Below are 16,656 nucleotides of genomic sequence, written 5' to 3'. Positions count from 1 at the left end.
AAATTATAGGCAGAAATCTTGGGTCACAAAGGACTAGTCAATTAAATAATATCTGACCATCATTAGGAATTAATACATAATCAGAATTTTGCTTCCCTATATTTTGACTTGAATTTATGATGAAATGTTTATCTAGAAGGACTAAATGTGCACAAATAATTTAAATTCTTGCTTGCAGGTTCAGTGGGGTATGATAGTCTTTTACTCAATTCCATAAAGCAATGTTTTTATAAGCCATAAATAACCTCTATGTAGCCTATATTACTATGAATTAAGCATTTCAGCCTTATGAATAAAGGGTAAAAGCATCATCATCTTTTGGATTCTCTGGATTATCCAAGTTCAAAGAATTCAGGATTTTCAACTTGTTTTGGAATCCAATCCTGAGCACACCAGAATATGTGTCTACAAGAAATATCCTAGTAATTGGTAAGAAAGAAAATTAAGCAAATTTACCAAATGCTTATGTCTAAGGTAAATAACAATTTCTCAATTGCCAAATCTGATGGTTGTTTTTCATTTGATCTTTCTACTGATTAAGATTATGGGTTTATTTACTTCTGTCCTGGTTCTTTTCATATTTGTCTGACAGCTCCTTCTCAGATACCTTGCTGAATGATCAGTCACTTTGTGCTCCTTATCTTAAGGTACTATCCCGAACTCTTGTTCCTCCTCTCTTTCCACTCTTTTTTCTTATTGAACTCAGCAATAAACATCATTTTCATTTTCATCTCTAAAGGGATGATTCTCAAATATTCAATCCCAGTCTCTGTTGACCTCCAGTCCTACATCATTAACTTCCTGCTGGATATTTCATATGGGATATCCCAGATACAACCTTAGCTTCAAGAAAACAGAACCTATTATTTTTTACCCCAGTTTCCAAATTTGAATGAAAGAATGGAAAAAAAAAAAAGCCCATCTTATTAAGTACTAAGTAGTTACCAAGCAGTATGCTAAGTGCTGAAGATATAAATACAAAAAGTGAGATTCTCTGTCCTCAACAAGCGCACAGTCTTTTTAGAAAAGAGAGCACTTATTAAAGAATTTAATTTGTAGTGATGAGGTTCAGTGCAGGTTCTTCATAAATGAATTTACCAACCAGAAAAGTTAAACTGGCAAAAGGGGAGTTTATTATTAGAACCGAGAAGTCAGCTTTTGCAGGCTGACTTCCTTAGTGGCAAGGTCCCAACAGAGAAGTAAAGAGCTAGCAGAGAAATCCTCCAGCAGAGAAAGTTTCTATCAGAGAAATCCTGACAGAGAGGTGAATAAGGTCCTGTTAGGGAAATAGGTGAGAGAGATAAAGAGGGAATAATGCTGAAAGAGAATGTCTTTTCAGCGGGCAAAGGGTTGAAGCTATGCCAAGGGGCGAGAGAGGTTTCTTGGCATGATTAGGTCCTCTGCAAGGAATTGGGCTGAAGGAAGCTTGTTATATGGGCAGCTCTTAGTGGGGTCTGGGAGCAGTTTAAATTGAAATCAGAATAGAGAATCTTGGAATTGAATGAGTGTCCCTGGACTAATCTCCATCTCCAACTAGGGCAAAGTAACAGTGATCCAGGCTCAACTAATCCCACTCAGATGACAGAACAAACCACTTAATCTTGATTCCCTGGAGCAGGTCTCTCAGGAGAGAGCTTCTCTGAGGGAGCTTCCCAAGCTTTCCCCCCCAAAAGCCTAAGAGAGAGAGAGAGAGAGAGAGAGAGAGAGAGAGAGAGAGAGAGAAAGAGAGAGGAGAGAGAGAGTTTCAGGGCTCCCCTACTCAGTAGGATGAATTGAAAAGCTTCAGAGGTCCTAGATGTATGCCATCCAACAAGATAACAGTGCCTAGGGGTCTTGAAAAATAATGCCATGGGAGATAATAGGGCTTGGTGACATTCTATCTTACCAGAAAGTGCCTTTCAGCTTATCAAACAGTATGAACAGCCATGTCATTCTTTCCTCTTCCCTCTATGGTCTTAAGCCTTTGGAGAGGGAGAAAGGTAAAGGAAAGAAAGTGGAAAGGATTCCCCATGGACAATTCTTCCCACCAAGCTACCCCAAGATTCTAGTCTCAAAACTTTTCACTCTCCTTCATCATCCTACATATCCAATCAGATCCCAGTTCTTTAATCAGATCCCAGTTCTTTTGTGACTTTACTTCATGACATTAATTGCATTACCTCCATTATGTATTTTCCATATGACCATCTCTTAAGACAGAAAAGGCTGTTTCTAGAGCCAATGTGACATTGGCTAGAGACAATCTAGCTAGAGACAATCACAACTGCTCTCTTGGTTCAGATCTTCATCACCTCTGGACCAAATTATTTAAGGATTTCATATTTTGTCTTCCTATCCTAAATCTCACCCCACTCTCTAATCCATAAACCTCAGATGCCAAAGTAATTTTCCCTAGAAGTAATCATTTACATTTTCATTGAATTGCAGTGTTCCCTATTCCTGCTAGAATAATAAATACTTTAGTTTGATTTGTAAAACTCTTTACAACTTAACACCAATCTATCTTTGCAGTCCCATTGTATATCCTCTGCCTTGTTTCATTGTGCAGTCCAGCAAAACATGCATAGGGCTCCATCTTCCATCTCTCTGCCTCCATACCTGGAATTATACTCTCTACTCACTTCTACATCATGAAATTTTTGTCTTCCTTCAAAATACCGATGAAGTACAACCTTTTTATATAAAACCTTTCCTTATTCCTACAACTGCTAGTGCCCTAAACAAATTAATTTTTATATAACTCTTCTATATTTTTCATACTTTTTTCTTTTTTTCTTCATTCTTTTAAAGTTATTTGCTATCTTTCCTACTATAATGCAGAATTCAAGAATCCTTTATTATTTGTACTTATATCTGTAACACTTTGCACAGTGGCACTTAAAAAGTATTTAATATAGCTTATTGTTCTGTTGATTGATTACAGGTGTAATGTATTACATTCAGTACTTTTCTTTCTAATGATTCTGATGGTGGGCTATTTAGATGTATTTTTTCTGAATTTCTTCTTGAAAGAAATTCCTCATAGGATCTGCATAGGATTTAAAGATAGAAGGGAGACTTAAGAGTTCACTTGACACATTGGAAAGAGCACTAGATTTGGAGTCAGGGTGCAAGGATTCAAAGCCTGAAATTTTCTTCTTATCTTATACAATACCTTGTGTGAACAGTGGACCAGTTTTTCTAAACTTTGAGATGTTAGGGGTGCGTTATAGTTAATGACTTTAAAAGTCAAAAGAATGCTTAAAGAATTCCTTAAACCCTAACCCAACCCAATAATAAAGTTACCCATATCACATTATTATTATTAAGTATAAAGTAATTTATGTGCATGGTGTCATTTCAGCCTCAGAACAACTTTGTGGAGTAGATGCTATAATTATCCCCATTTTACAGATCAAGAATTTGAGGCTGAGGGAAATTAAGTGACTTGACTAAGGTCATACTATAAATAGTAAGTAACAAAGAAAGCCAGGAGCCAAATCTTCTAATTTCAAATCTTTTTCTATTAAATTACATTGTTGATTCATAATTAGGAGTTGTGAACATCCTTTGGGGTTACAGATTGGGGAAAAAAAATAGACTGTCGTGTGCCAGTATATGAAGATAGAAAGAAGAAAAGGAGGGGGAAAAGCATTGATTTCCATGACTATCCAGTCATTGATCAATGAAGACTAGAGCTGTGTCCCTAGTTGTAATCTGAAGTCAGCCACTTATATGTGAATATGACTTTGTTTTCATCATCCAGTCTTTCTGTGTCCCAGTTTATTTAATCTACAAAATGGAAATAGATAAGAATCCTTTCCCCTACCTACCACAGATAGAGAAAATTTATGCAGCTGTTAGAAATTAACTTGAATTTAGAACAGATGCTGCAAGTTTCTTTTCTCTACCACCTCCCCCAAGAAAATAAAAAAAAAAAAAACCTGACACTCTTAGAAATAGGACACTTGTTGAAGGAAAAGAAAACCCATTAGGTTTGTGGTTCACGGTTGGAAGTTTTTTGATATGGGAAAAGCTTAATTATTCTGGTATCAGAATTTGGCCATTATGAACCTTAGGTGGTAAAACTTTTATGTGTATGTACATATATATTACATACACACATACATACACACTCATACATATATAATTATAGCTAGCACATATCTCAGGCATGTAACATTTAGTTTAGCAATTGTGTAATGCCAGAGAAACTGAGGCAAGATAGAGATTAGAGAGTTTTTAATATTTTATTTGAAGGGGAGAGATTTACTGGGACCAAATGGATCCATGGTTTGGTCCCAGGGCTGAATGACACTATTGTCTCCAAGAATCCAGCAGCCAGTATGAGTTCTCAATGACATATATATATACACAGGCGTGGTTCAGATACAGGGGTAGACAAAAGCAGGGGCGGAGTCAGAGCACTGAGAGCGGGAAGGGACCATCAATCTGGTTCTGACAGGATAAAGGGGAGGCATGGGGAATATCTGATAAATTGGGATTACAGAATGGGGAGAGGTATTCTGATAAGTAGGGAAGGGTGGGGTCATGATGTCTAAGATAGAATATCTTTCTCCTTATCTGGGTAAGCATGATTAGGAGGGAGAGGTGGTGTTGCAGGATTTACCAAAACAATTAGAAACTGAGGCAGAACAATTGGAGAAACCCAGGCAGGACAATTTAGGGAAACTGAGTCAGGACAATTAGGGAAACGAGTCAGAACAATAAAAGAAAACTCTGGCACAACAATTGTCCCTTGCACACAAAATGAGGAAATTCTTGGGTTACTTAACATGTTTGAACTGGAATAGCTATGTTAATTAAAACCCTTTAAGTGCCCCATGGCTCATGGCTCAATTAACATAAAATAGCCCTGTTAAAATTGCACAATTGTGTAGTAAACATTGGTCAGGCACCCAACCAAAGACATACCCCTTCAAAAAAGGATCACCTTCTCTAGGAAATAGGGATTTTTTTGTTTTGGTTTGGTTTTCTCTCCAAAAGAGTTTAACTGATTTAAAAAGGAAGTTCCTGGGGGGGGGGGGGGGGAAGGGAGGGAGAGGGTAATTATTGTGGTTCTTGTTGCTCATTTGGGGATTAGCATCTGGACTTTAAGGAGAAAAAAATCTGGGTGTTTTGTTAGGTTAGTGTTAGTCAGAATTTTTGCATCCAAAGAATTTGGCTTTCTGGCCATGAAAAGAAAACTTCTAGGAAATGTTCTTTATTTTTTATGTTCAAAGGACTGATGAAAGGAAAGTGCCCCACACCAATTAAAAAATGATGAAAAGCAGAGATATATGAAATTATTACAGAACTTTACTCTGCCTTTTACTCCTCCTCAAGTAGCATCACCTTAAGGATCAGTTAGTCTGATAAGGATTTATTAAACTCTCTCTTCCAAATTAGAAGCAACCTCTACCACAGCAGAAATCTTATTTTCAAGAAGTTTTACAGTCAAAATGAACATACATGTCTCAGGTCTACATTAGAACTATCCAAACATTAAGGTTTTCAGTTTTTATATGTCCATCCATCAATCAATAAACTTATTTAAACCCCTACTATGTGCCAGCATTAAATTTTGGGTATGTATAAGTTCCATAGTGCTATGTTCAAAAATGTCTATTCTTCAACTAGGGATTGAATAGAGGAATAAGGCTCCCCAGATTTCTGGCAGACTATAAGCCCTTGTTCTAAAACACTAGCTAAGGAACCACTTAACTGGCTTCACAGCTAAGCAGTATGATCCTATTAGTTGTGTCATGAGTTAATATGCAAGAAATGATATTAAAACAGAAAGGTCACCTGCTGACTATTTGGCCTCATGGGGTCTACTTTTATTCTCTTTAGGTGTAAAATTATATCATATTGTGTGTTTGAGCTAGCCAGAGCTATGTGAATCAGGAAACCTTGTTTTTGAGAATGACAAATTGTGTTTTTCCAACATAAGCCTAATACCAACTTGGTACCTATGGACTTCGGAGATCTGTGTTGTGTTACTGAGCAGGACACCCAGGAAATCTGAAAAGGAAATGAATCTCAGATTGCATATAAAACATGTAATAACAGAAATTTCTTTTTTTTCTTACCCTTTTCTTCTTTCATTCTTTTCTTCACATCTCCCTTACCATTTTTTTTTTAATCTTCTTTTCTCCCCTTTATTATTCCCTGTTTTTATCTCTGATCCTATAGATGTTCCTGCCTGGTTAAAAAGTCTCCGCCTACACAAATATGCTGCACTTTTCTCCCAGATGACCTATGAGGAAATGATGGCTCTCACGGAATGTCAACTAGAGGCTCAGGTAGGTTCCTATCTTATGGCTAAATCCTTTTTAGCTTTCTCCAAGACTGAGAACCAAGTTAGGGCATGACATTGTGATCCCTGAGTAAATCCTGTTTGAAGTGACTCATTTTCCACATGAAAGTCCTGGCCTACTCACAAGTCATTTCTAAAATCACATCCAGCCTTTGTCTTTTGGTTTGTAGAGCTTACTGTGTTTTAATTAAACCAGTTTTTCATTTTACTGACCTAGAAAAAATAACAACAAAATTCATCTGGAAGAACAAAAGGTCAAGAATTTCAAGGGAATTAATGAAAAAAAAATCAAATGAAGGTGACCTAGCTGTACCAAATCAAAAACTATTATAAAGCAGTGGTCACCAAAACCATTTGGTACTGCCTAAGAAATAGACTAGTTGATCTGTGGAATAGGTTAGGTTCACAGAACAAAATAGTTAATGACTATAGCGATCTAGTATTTGACAAAAACTGGTGGGAAAATTGGAAACTAATATGGCAGAAAGTAGGCAAAGACCCACACCTAACACCATATATACCAAGATAAGGTCAAAATGGGTTCATGATCTAGACATAAAGAATGATATTATAAACAAATAAGAACATAGGATAGTTTACCTCTCAGACTTGTGGAGGAAGAAGGATTTGTGACCAAAGAAGAACTAGAGATCATTATTGATCACAAAATAGATAATTTTGATTATATTAAGTTAAAAAGTTTTTATACAAGCAACACTAATGCAGACAAGATTAGAAGGGAAGCAATAAACTGGGAAAACATTTTTATATCCAAAGGATCTGATAAACTACTCATTTCTAAAATATATAGAGAATTGACTCAAATTTATAAGAATTCAAGCGATTGAAGATTTATCAATTTATCAATCTTTAATTGATAAATGGTCAAAGGACATGAATAGACAATTTTTGGATGAAATTGAAACTATTTCTAGTCATATGAAAAGGTGCTCTAAATCACTATTGATCAGAGAAATGTAATTAAGACAACTTTGAAGTACTATTACACACCTGTCAGACTGGCTAAGATGACAGGAAAGATAATGAACAATGTTGGAGGGGATGTGGGAAAACTGGAACACTGATACATTGTTGGTGAATTGTGAACACATTCAACCATTCTGGAGAGCAATTTGGAACTATGCTCAAAAAGTTATCAAACTGTGCATATCCTTTGACCCAGAAGTGTTTCTACTGGGCTTATATCCCAAAGAGATCTTAGAGGAGGGAAAGAGATGCACATGTATAAAAATGTTTGTGGCAGCTCTTTTTGTAGTGGCTAGAAACTAAAAACTGAATGAATGCCCATCAACAAGACTATATGATGATCAATTCTGATGGACGGGCTCTCTTCAACAATGAGTTGATTCAAATCAGTTCCAATTCTCCAGTAATGAAGAAAGCCATCTACACCCAGAGAGAGGACTATAGGAACTGAGTGTGGACCACAACATAGCATGTTCACTCTTTCCTGTTACTGTTTGCTTGCATTTTTTTCCTTCTCAGATTTTTTTTCTTTCTAAATCAGATTTTTCTTGTGCAGCAAGATAAAATATAAATATTTACACATATATTGTATAAATATGTATAATATAAATATGTACACATATATTGGATTTAACATATATTTTAACAGATTTGGACTGTTCTTTTCTCATTTTTATTAGCCTTCTACATTTTTCTTAGGAACCAACTTCTTTCCTTCTCCTTAAAAATCATCTTTTCAAAATGACCCTGCCAGAGGCAAGCCAACAAGAGTCCTTCAGAATATGTTTATTTCCTTCCATGCTGTGCTTGTGTAAATAGATTTGGCTGTAGTCTTTGTTTCTCCTTGGTTAAAATTCTGTTTGCATGTTGTGAATTTACTTCATTTTCCTCTGAACAATGATTTTGATAAACTAATGAGCAGAAAATGGGCTAATGATATTTTCCTTGCAGGAAGAGAAGGAGATATCAACAATATTTTTAGTGTCCCTGATTTCATGTTTCTGATGTACCTCCCAGCAAATTGTTTGCTTTAACTCCTATTTTCAGTGCCCTCAACTGATTTCTTAAGACTTGATTGAATTAGACAAATGTTGAACTCAGTGCAATCCCGCCAGAATAATGAATTCAACTCTAACCCTAGTTCACACTAATTTCAATCTTAATTTCACCCACCTTTTTTTGAATGCTGGATTGCTCAATGGAATATTAGAGTTGAAGAGAGGACCATTTCTAAGAACAATTTTATTTTGTCTGGGTCAAACCTGGTAAGGCAGGAGAACTGCCTCAGGTCATAACTTATTAAACATGAGTGACACAGAAAGAAAGGCAAGAGCTTGGTAAAAAGTACTAAGAATATTTTAATTCTGTTAAAACACTGTCTGGTATAGATCAAAAACATAGTACCCCATGATTTATCTCAGAAGGCAGACCCATTTTTTGATAATGTCTTCTTTTTCCAAGTCAAAGGGATACCCCTGCCCTTTCCTTCTTCAAAATGGGCTTCTTTGGCATTGAGTTTAGTTAGTCATAGGAAACTCATATTAGAGATGAGATTAAGAAATGAACTTTCTAATGATACACATAGCAAGGGCTTTCAGCAAATCTCTGGTGAATGATTCTTTGGTTAATCATTGCTATGATATTGAGAAAACAGAACTTCAAACATAGGACCAAATTGACCTAGTTGAATATTGGGCATATCTTGACACTAATATCTAAAATTTAGATTTTTTAAATCTTCTTTTCAGTTACATCTTCCATTATCAAAGAAACAAAGAAACAAAAAAAAAAACTTTTGGAATATACACAGACACATGTTCTGTGTTATTTATGGATTAGCTAAGAACTGTCAGGAAAGTTTAAAACACATGCAGTTAAATATCATGGAGAAGCAGATATTATGATTTGCAATATTTCAAGTATGTGAAAAACTATTATGGACAAAATGGTGTTAGCTAATTTTTTATCTGTATTAAAGGACTCATTTAAAAGAGGGGCATGAGGAGAGAAAGTTTTTACAGCAGAAAGATTTAAGATAGGCACACAGAAAAGTTTTCTTACTATAAAGACCTCTAGCATTAGAATTGGATTACTGAGGAAAGTGGGAGTAAAAATCATGGGCATATGTCCATTTAAGTACAAAGGAGAAAGAAGACTTAAATAATTTGTGAGATTCCTGGGTTAGTGAATCCCCTGGTTGTTTCTGACTACTCTATTTCTTTGCAAGCTGATTTTTTAAAAAATTATAAAAATTGGTGCTTTTCACATTTTCATTTGATTTTAGAATGTTACCAAAGGCGCAAGACATAAAATTGTCATCAGCATCCAGAAGCTCAAGGAGAGACAGAATCTACTAAAGTCTTTAGAAAGGGTAAGTGATATATTTCCACCTTCATAAAGGAAAAAGTCACAAAAGAAAAAATCCTTAGATAGCCTATTGAGAATATTATTGACAGTTCTAATTCTAATCCTAACCAGATTCAGAAAATTAAAGTACTGCAAAATCAGTTCTATTTCATAGGTACCCCAAATTCAATTTTTCCTCTCGCTTCTCTCTTCTTCCTACATATAAAATATGCCTTATTAACCAAGAGTCCACCATTTAATGGAATATTTGAAAATGTGCTCTTGATTTTGGAAAATTGATAGTTCTATACTTATCTTTATCTTTTACTATTTTATTCAAAAATTATTAATGTTCGTAGGGAATTTACATTCTGCTCATGAGAGATATTACTTCCAAAACAGGTCATTTTATCAAAGAATAATTATAAATTAATTTATCATTATTCAAATGGCAGGCAGATCTAGAAAATGAAATACATACTATTTCCATCTTTACTTCCTTTCCAAACAGGAAAATTAATCTATGCCTTTCTTTGGGGATTTTTTTTTTTTTGGCTATGGCAATTGGGGTTAAGTGACTTGCCCAGGGTCACACAGCTAGGAAGTGTTAAGTGTCTGAGAGGTCACATTTGAACTCGGTCCTCCTGACTTCAGGGCTGATATTCTATGCACTGTGCCATCTAGCTGCCCCTGGGATAATTTTTAAAAGAAATTTTAACATTAACAACTAGTCCAAACTATCTGCGTAAGCACTACATTTAAATGAATTGATTTTAATATGTAAATAAATCTCTATCAGAATTTTGTCTATATTCAATCATTTTTTCCTCATACTTTAGTTGGCTTTTTTGTGGCTTTGCATTTTTTCATAAAGGTTTTTCTAAGAAAGAAACTTTAAGTTTCTCTGTAATCATGTCCATCATAATTACTCTAATGTATTACATAAAATAAAGCTTTGAAAATCTTTGAAAACCTAATCTTTTAGTTGGTTTTGGTACCAGTGTTGGAGTATTTTCATAACAAAGATCAAAATGTGTGTTTTATTTTTTACTGCCACATAACTATTTAGGAAGATTCTACTAATTTGCTACAACTCTACCACAATGTTAAGTTTCCTTACTTAAAATCATTTTTGCTAATTTGATGGGCATGAGGAAGTGTCCCTTAAAGATATTTTGATTTGTGTCTCTTCATTACTACTGACATTGAATATTTTTTCAACTGATTTTTACAATTTTAGTTTCATATTTTTGAGAGGCAACATGGTGTAGGGGATAGTACATAAGCCTTGGAATCAGAAAGAACTATATTCAAATTCCATCTTAGATACTCTAGTTAACCCTCAGTAAATCCTTAAACCTCTCTATGCTGTAATGCCAAAAGAAACTGAGCAAGATAGAGATTAGAGATCAATTCAATAGTTTATTAAATGGAGAGAAATACTGGGACCAATGGATGCCAGGGCTAGACGAGACTATCATCTCAAAGAGTCTAGCCCCGAGTATTGGGACAGCAAGCCTTTTATGGAATAACAAGAACATTGACATAATGCAGAGTCCTAGGTGGGGATAGCCTCATAGATGGAGGTTACTGATATTCTAATGACATTAAGGAATGTCTATAACACCTTTATCTCAACCATTAAGAGGGGACAGTCATAACCTTAAGGCAGAATACGAAATAGGACAAATGGAGGAACTGGTCACCCCATTAAAAGTGACCTTTGGCATTACAATGCCTCAGTTTCTTCATCAATAAAACGAGGGCGACTGGAAATGATATCCATAAGTCCTTTACAACTCTACTTTTGTATAATCCTTTGAAAAATGTTTGTGCTATCTTTTACCATTTCTGGACAGCTGGGGATGCAACAAATAGTGAACTGACCCTGGAGATAGGATGCTCCGAGTTCAGATATGGCTGCACACATTTTTTAGCTTACCCGACCCTGTTTACACTTAACCCTGTTTGACTCAGTTCCTCTTCTGTGAAGTGAGCTGGAGAAGGAAATGGAAAACCATTCCAATATTGATTTGCCAAGAAAACCCCAAATGGGGTCACAAAGTGTCAGACACAATTTAAACTGTAATGCCAGAGAAACTGAGCAAGATCAAATAGATCTTGGTCCCAGGGCTGGACAAGACTATCATCTCAAAGAATCCAGCATTGAGCATTAGACAGCAAGACTATTTTATAGGATAACAAGAACAATGGCATAATGGGGGAGGTATCTGGATGGGGATAACCTAATGGGGGGAGGCATCTAGGATGACACAATGGAGGGGGAAGGTACTGGAAAGGTTACTGATATTCTAATGACATCTAAAATGGATAAACTTTTATCCTGTCAAACATTAAGAAGGAATGATTATAACCTAAAGATATAAAACCTTTATATCTCATCAACCATTTAAGAGGGAATGATTATAGCCTGGGGTTTTGGGGCAGAGCAACTGAAGTAGATCTTTATCTCATCAAACATTAAGAGGGAAAGGTTATAGCCTGAGGCAGAGTAAATACGACAATTAGGGAAACTAGGTCAGGACATCAAAAGGGAACTGTGGCACAAAAAACAACTCACCAGCAAAAGGGAAAAAGCAAATAGCACATGAGCCTGGAGTCAGGAAGACTCTTCTTCCTAAATTCAAATCAGGCCTCAAATACTTACTAGCTGGGTGAACCCTGGCAAGGGAGTAACTCTGCCTCAGTTCCTTATCTGGACTATGAGTTAGAGAAGGAAATGGCAAACCACTCCATATCTTTGCTAAAATCCCCAATGCGGTCACAAAGAGTCAGGCACAATTGGAACAACTAAATGGCAACAAATTGTTTTTTGTTTTGTTTTGTATTGTTTTTACCATTTATTCAAAGTAAACCTGGGATTAACAATAATTAAAGTTTTTTAAAGTTCTGTACATATTTTAGATATCAAGTTTTCATTAATCAAACTTGCCATATTTTCCCCAATATGTTTGTTTTTTCTTTTAATATTATATTATTTTTAATTGAATATAATTTTCTTACTTAAATACACAATTTTCTCTATTCTCTATAAAGGTTAAAATTTTCAGCCTGAGTGTTTATATCTTTAAATGTAACTACCTGTTTAAAATTTACAGCCAATTGTCACTTCTTCACAAGTTATTACTGAATTAGTCAATAATATGAATTAATAGTGATAACTAAATAGCTTATAAATAGGTGTAAAAGCTGGTAGGTAGTACAATGGAGAAAACTGCAAGGCCTAAAGTAATGAAGAGTTGAGTTCAAATCCAGCCTCAGACACTTAACTATGTGACTGCAGGCAAGTCACTTAAATCTTATTCAGCTTAAGTTTCCTCCTGTTTTAAAATGAGGATAATAATAACAACTGACTGCATGATTTTATTATAAGGATAAAATGAAAGTTGTAAAAAGTGCTTTGCAAATCTTACCTGTTTACCATTCATCTAGAGATTATAAATTAAAAAGTTTTTCCTTACATTAAGTGTTTATTGGAGGCCATAGGTTTTATTTCTATTGATTCCTCTGAGTTTTGTGTTCAACTACTGTTATTCCTACAATGTAGTTATCCTCAATGAGGGAGAATTATCTCAGTGATATCTAGCTTGTTTGGTATATATATGTACGCAGGTTTCTGCCTACAAAAATATCTGTGATATCTAGCTTAATATCTGTAGTATCTAATTTGGTCGATATATGTAAGCAGATTTAACCCTTCCCCTTCTTTTTTAGTTTAAAACCCTTTTAAATTTGGTAAGTTTTACCTCTTATGAAGGTGTATTCCATCCCTGAATAAGATCCCTTAATTCCCCAAATCTGTCATATCACACACACACACACACACACATATATATATATCCTGTTAATCTGTCAATGTTTCCATATCTTGTATATATCCTTTTCTAAAAGGTTATCATCAAAAAATATCAGTGTGTGTCTTCAATCTTAAGATAGTTCTATCTTTTTCTTTCCCTTCAGCATTTGTTACAATGATGCCAGATTTTCTTGATTTATTGAATACTAGGCTACTATGGCTTCAAGTTACCTTTAACTCCTGTTCATCTAATCTGAGTAATGTTTCCATTTTTTTAATCCATATGAAAGAGTTTTAATGATTATTCTTTTGCCATATAGTTTGAAATAAAATACTGCTAAACTCTCCTTCACTGGTAATTTTTTCTTCTTTTTCCTAAGAGTCTTGACTTTTTATTTCCCCAGGTGAGTTTTGTTAGTATTTTGTCTAATTCTGTAAAGTAATACTTTGTTAGTTTGATTTTTATGGCATTAAATAAACTAATTTAGGCAGTATCTTTATTACATTAGTATGTTGAATAATAGTAACAATAATAACATCTTTGTTTCACCAATGATATTAGAAAAGCCTCCATCATTTTTCTCTTATATATGATGCTCATTCTTTGTTTTAAATATATGTTGTTTACTATATTAAATAAAGATCCATTTAGCCTATGCTTTCAAATGTGTTTTTCTAAAAGCATAAGTAGGCATTTTTTTTTTTACCAAAAGTCTTTTCTAAATCTATTGAATTTTTTTTATTAGTATGATCCATACTATGTACTTTTGTTCTACAAAGTAATTTTCCCAAAATTGAACTAACCTTCACTTCCTGGCACATATCCATCCTTATGATGTATATATATATAATAATCCAACCTGGTTATGCTATAATCTCTTCAACATGTTGCTATAGCCTTTTTGTTAATATTTTATTTAGTATTTTTTTAACATTCAAAAGATATTACTTTAAAGTTTTCTTTTCCTGTTTTACTTCTTTACCTCTCCCTGATTTGATCATTAGGGTCATGGTTATCTCATAAGAGTTAGATAGAATGCCTTCATTATTTTTATAAACACTTTATAAAATATTGACATTAATTATTCTTTGACAGAATTCACCTGTAAATCCATTTGCTTCTGAGTGCTTTTCTTCTGGAAAATAATTTATGACTTGTTCAATTTCTTTCTGAGATTAAATTATTTTTTGCTCTGCCAATCTGGATATTTTGTATTTTTGTAAATATTTTCATACATTTACTTAAATCCAGGTTTGTTAGCATAGATTGGGAAAAATAGTTTCTAACAATTTTCTTGATTTCTTTGTCTACTTTGATTCTATTTTTTCATTTTTCATTTTGATCATTTATTATAATCTTTTAAAAATGGAATCAGTGAATGATTTTATCTATTTTATTAGAGTACCTTCCCTCAAAAAATCCCTTCTAATCTTATTCTTTAGGGGATTTTTGTTTTTAGTTTTATATATCTTTGATTTTCACGATCTGTATTTCTGTTTTTAATTGAATACATATTTAACTCTGTTTTGCCTGATTCCAGTAAGAGTGAGTTTCATAAGATCCCACTCTGTAGGTATCCATATTGTATGTCATTGTTCTTGTGTATCCTAATTTTAGGAAATACTAAACTCTTTTCCCATCTTCCCAATTTTTTTCTTGTTTTTCTTTCCCTATACTCATTTTCCCATACTCATTTTTTCCTCTCTCTTTTTCTTTGTTTCTCTCTCTTTAAGACCAACAAAATTCTCTTTGTTTAATTCTTCTAATTTAGTGCATGAGATTTGGATATTTATGTAGACATCTGAGGCCAAAAGTTTTATTATTGACTCCATTTCTTGGATTTTTTTTTTATTGTCCTAAGGACTTTTTCTGGTTATCTCAGTTGCTATTTCATTATAGCTCCAATTCATATACCCTCAATATCCCTCTCTACCAGAAAACTGAAATGGGTCAAATAGAGATTATATAACTCATGTTATTAACTATTGTCTTTTATCTTTAAATTTTCAGGACATCTTAGAAGGGGGCAACCTGCGTGTCCCTCTGCAAGAATTGCACCAGATGATCCTTACTCCAATAAAAGCATATTGCTCTCAGAGCTCTAACACAGAGAAACACAGCCAAGAGTCAGAGCCTCATCATCAACTTACTCTGATTGGTTCTGATAATCAAGTCCTTGATTGTAAGGACTCTGCAGCAGGAGGTGGAATCCAGCAGCACCACATGAGTGGCTGTGAGGGAGAATCTGCAGGGGCACCTCTGCCTGAAGGCGATCTCCCTGGACAGTTCACAAGAGTCATGGGAAAAGGTGAAATGTGATATCTCTTTGCTTCCAATTTCTTCATCTTTCTATCTCTTTCTGCATCACCCCCTTTCATTCTCTTGTAGAGAGAGATAATTGCTCACTTCTTCAGAAAAAAGGATGTGTATTTGTCTTTTGTGTACCTTACATGGAACAAGTTCAGCTGTGAGATTCTGAGAAGGGTAATTTAAGAAACAAACAAAATCCTCAGTGGCTGACTATCTCTCTCTAGGATCTTCTTCCTCCATAGTCAGCATAAGGTCAGAAGTTAGTAAAAAATAGAAAGGGCATTAGGCATTTCCTGCTTATAGTCTAATACACTTTCAGTCCCCGGGAAGGTATGCTCCTTTATTCTGGCAGTTCTTTTGGCTGTATGAAGTTGGTAAATGAAGAGTCTTATATTAGAGTGATAGGAAGAAGGGAGGAATTGAGTGTTTGGATTTCTCTCTTAAATGCAGAGGGACTAATCTAGGCATTTAAAAAAAATCTCTTCTTTAAAAAAATTATTTTATGATGGTGAAAAATTCAATCACTAAACTCCACATTTTTCTCCTCTCTGTTCCTTTTCCCCTGCTTTTAATTGAAGCTGAGGATGAAAAAATGAACAAAGATCTCTGAATTTTAAAGTTGTGAGACTTTAGAGCAAGAACTTTAAAAGTAGAATGATATGGCAAAAGCAAGATTGGAAAGAGTTGAAGAATGAACTGGTAGTGAAAAAGTGGAGGTAGTCAACACTCTTTCTAGAAGTTTGACAAAAGGAAAGATAAACCATCAGATGATAGCTTGAGACAAGTTTGGGTTTTGGGTTTTTTTGGTGCTTGGAACAGGAGGGGTAGGTACAAGGAGGATCAATGATAAAAGTTTCTGTTGTTGTTGATCTGTTTATTTTTTCTATTTGCTTTTAG

At 34.6% G+C, this 16,656-nt stretch overlaps 1 protein-coding gene across 10 annotated transcripts in view; it reads left to right on the top strand.

The window, feature by feature from the left end:
• SAMD4A (sterile alpha motif domain containing 4A) overlaps positions 1 to 16,656 on the top strand; it is a 332,472-nt gene that overhangs the window by 242,134 nt on the left and 73,682 nt on the right. For all 10 annotated transcript variants that reach the window (XR_004232060.1, XR_004232059.1, XR_004232061.1 and 7 more), the window contains 3 exons: positions 6,175 to 6,284; positions 9,570 to 9,656; positions 15,460 to 15,757. Coding sequence is in view for 7 of the 10 variants with exons in the window: in XM_031952983.1 (XP_031808843.1) it covers positions 6,175 to 6,284; positions 9,570 to 9,656; positions 15,460 to 15,757 (495 nt within the window). In the remaining 3 variants the exon portion in view is untranslated. The remainder of the gene's footprint in view (positions 1 to 6,174; positions 6,285 to 9,569; positions 9,657 to 15,459; positions 15,758 to 16,656) is intronic.

Source organism: Sarcophilus harrisii, chromosome 2 (genome assembly GCF_902635505.1).
Source record: "Sarcophilus harrisii chromosome 2, mSarHar1.11, whole genome shotgun sequence".
NCBI classification, from domain to species: domain Eukaryota; kingdom Metazoa; phylum Chordata; class Mammalia; order Dasyuromorphia; family Dasyuridae; genus Sarcophilus; species Sarcophilus harrisii.
The sequence above is the reverse complement of the archived record's forward strand: the minus strand, read 5'-3'. Positions and strand labels throughout refer to the sequence as shown.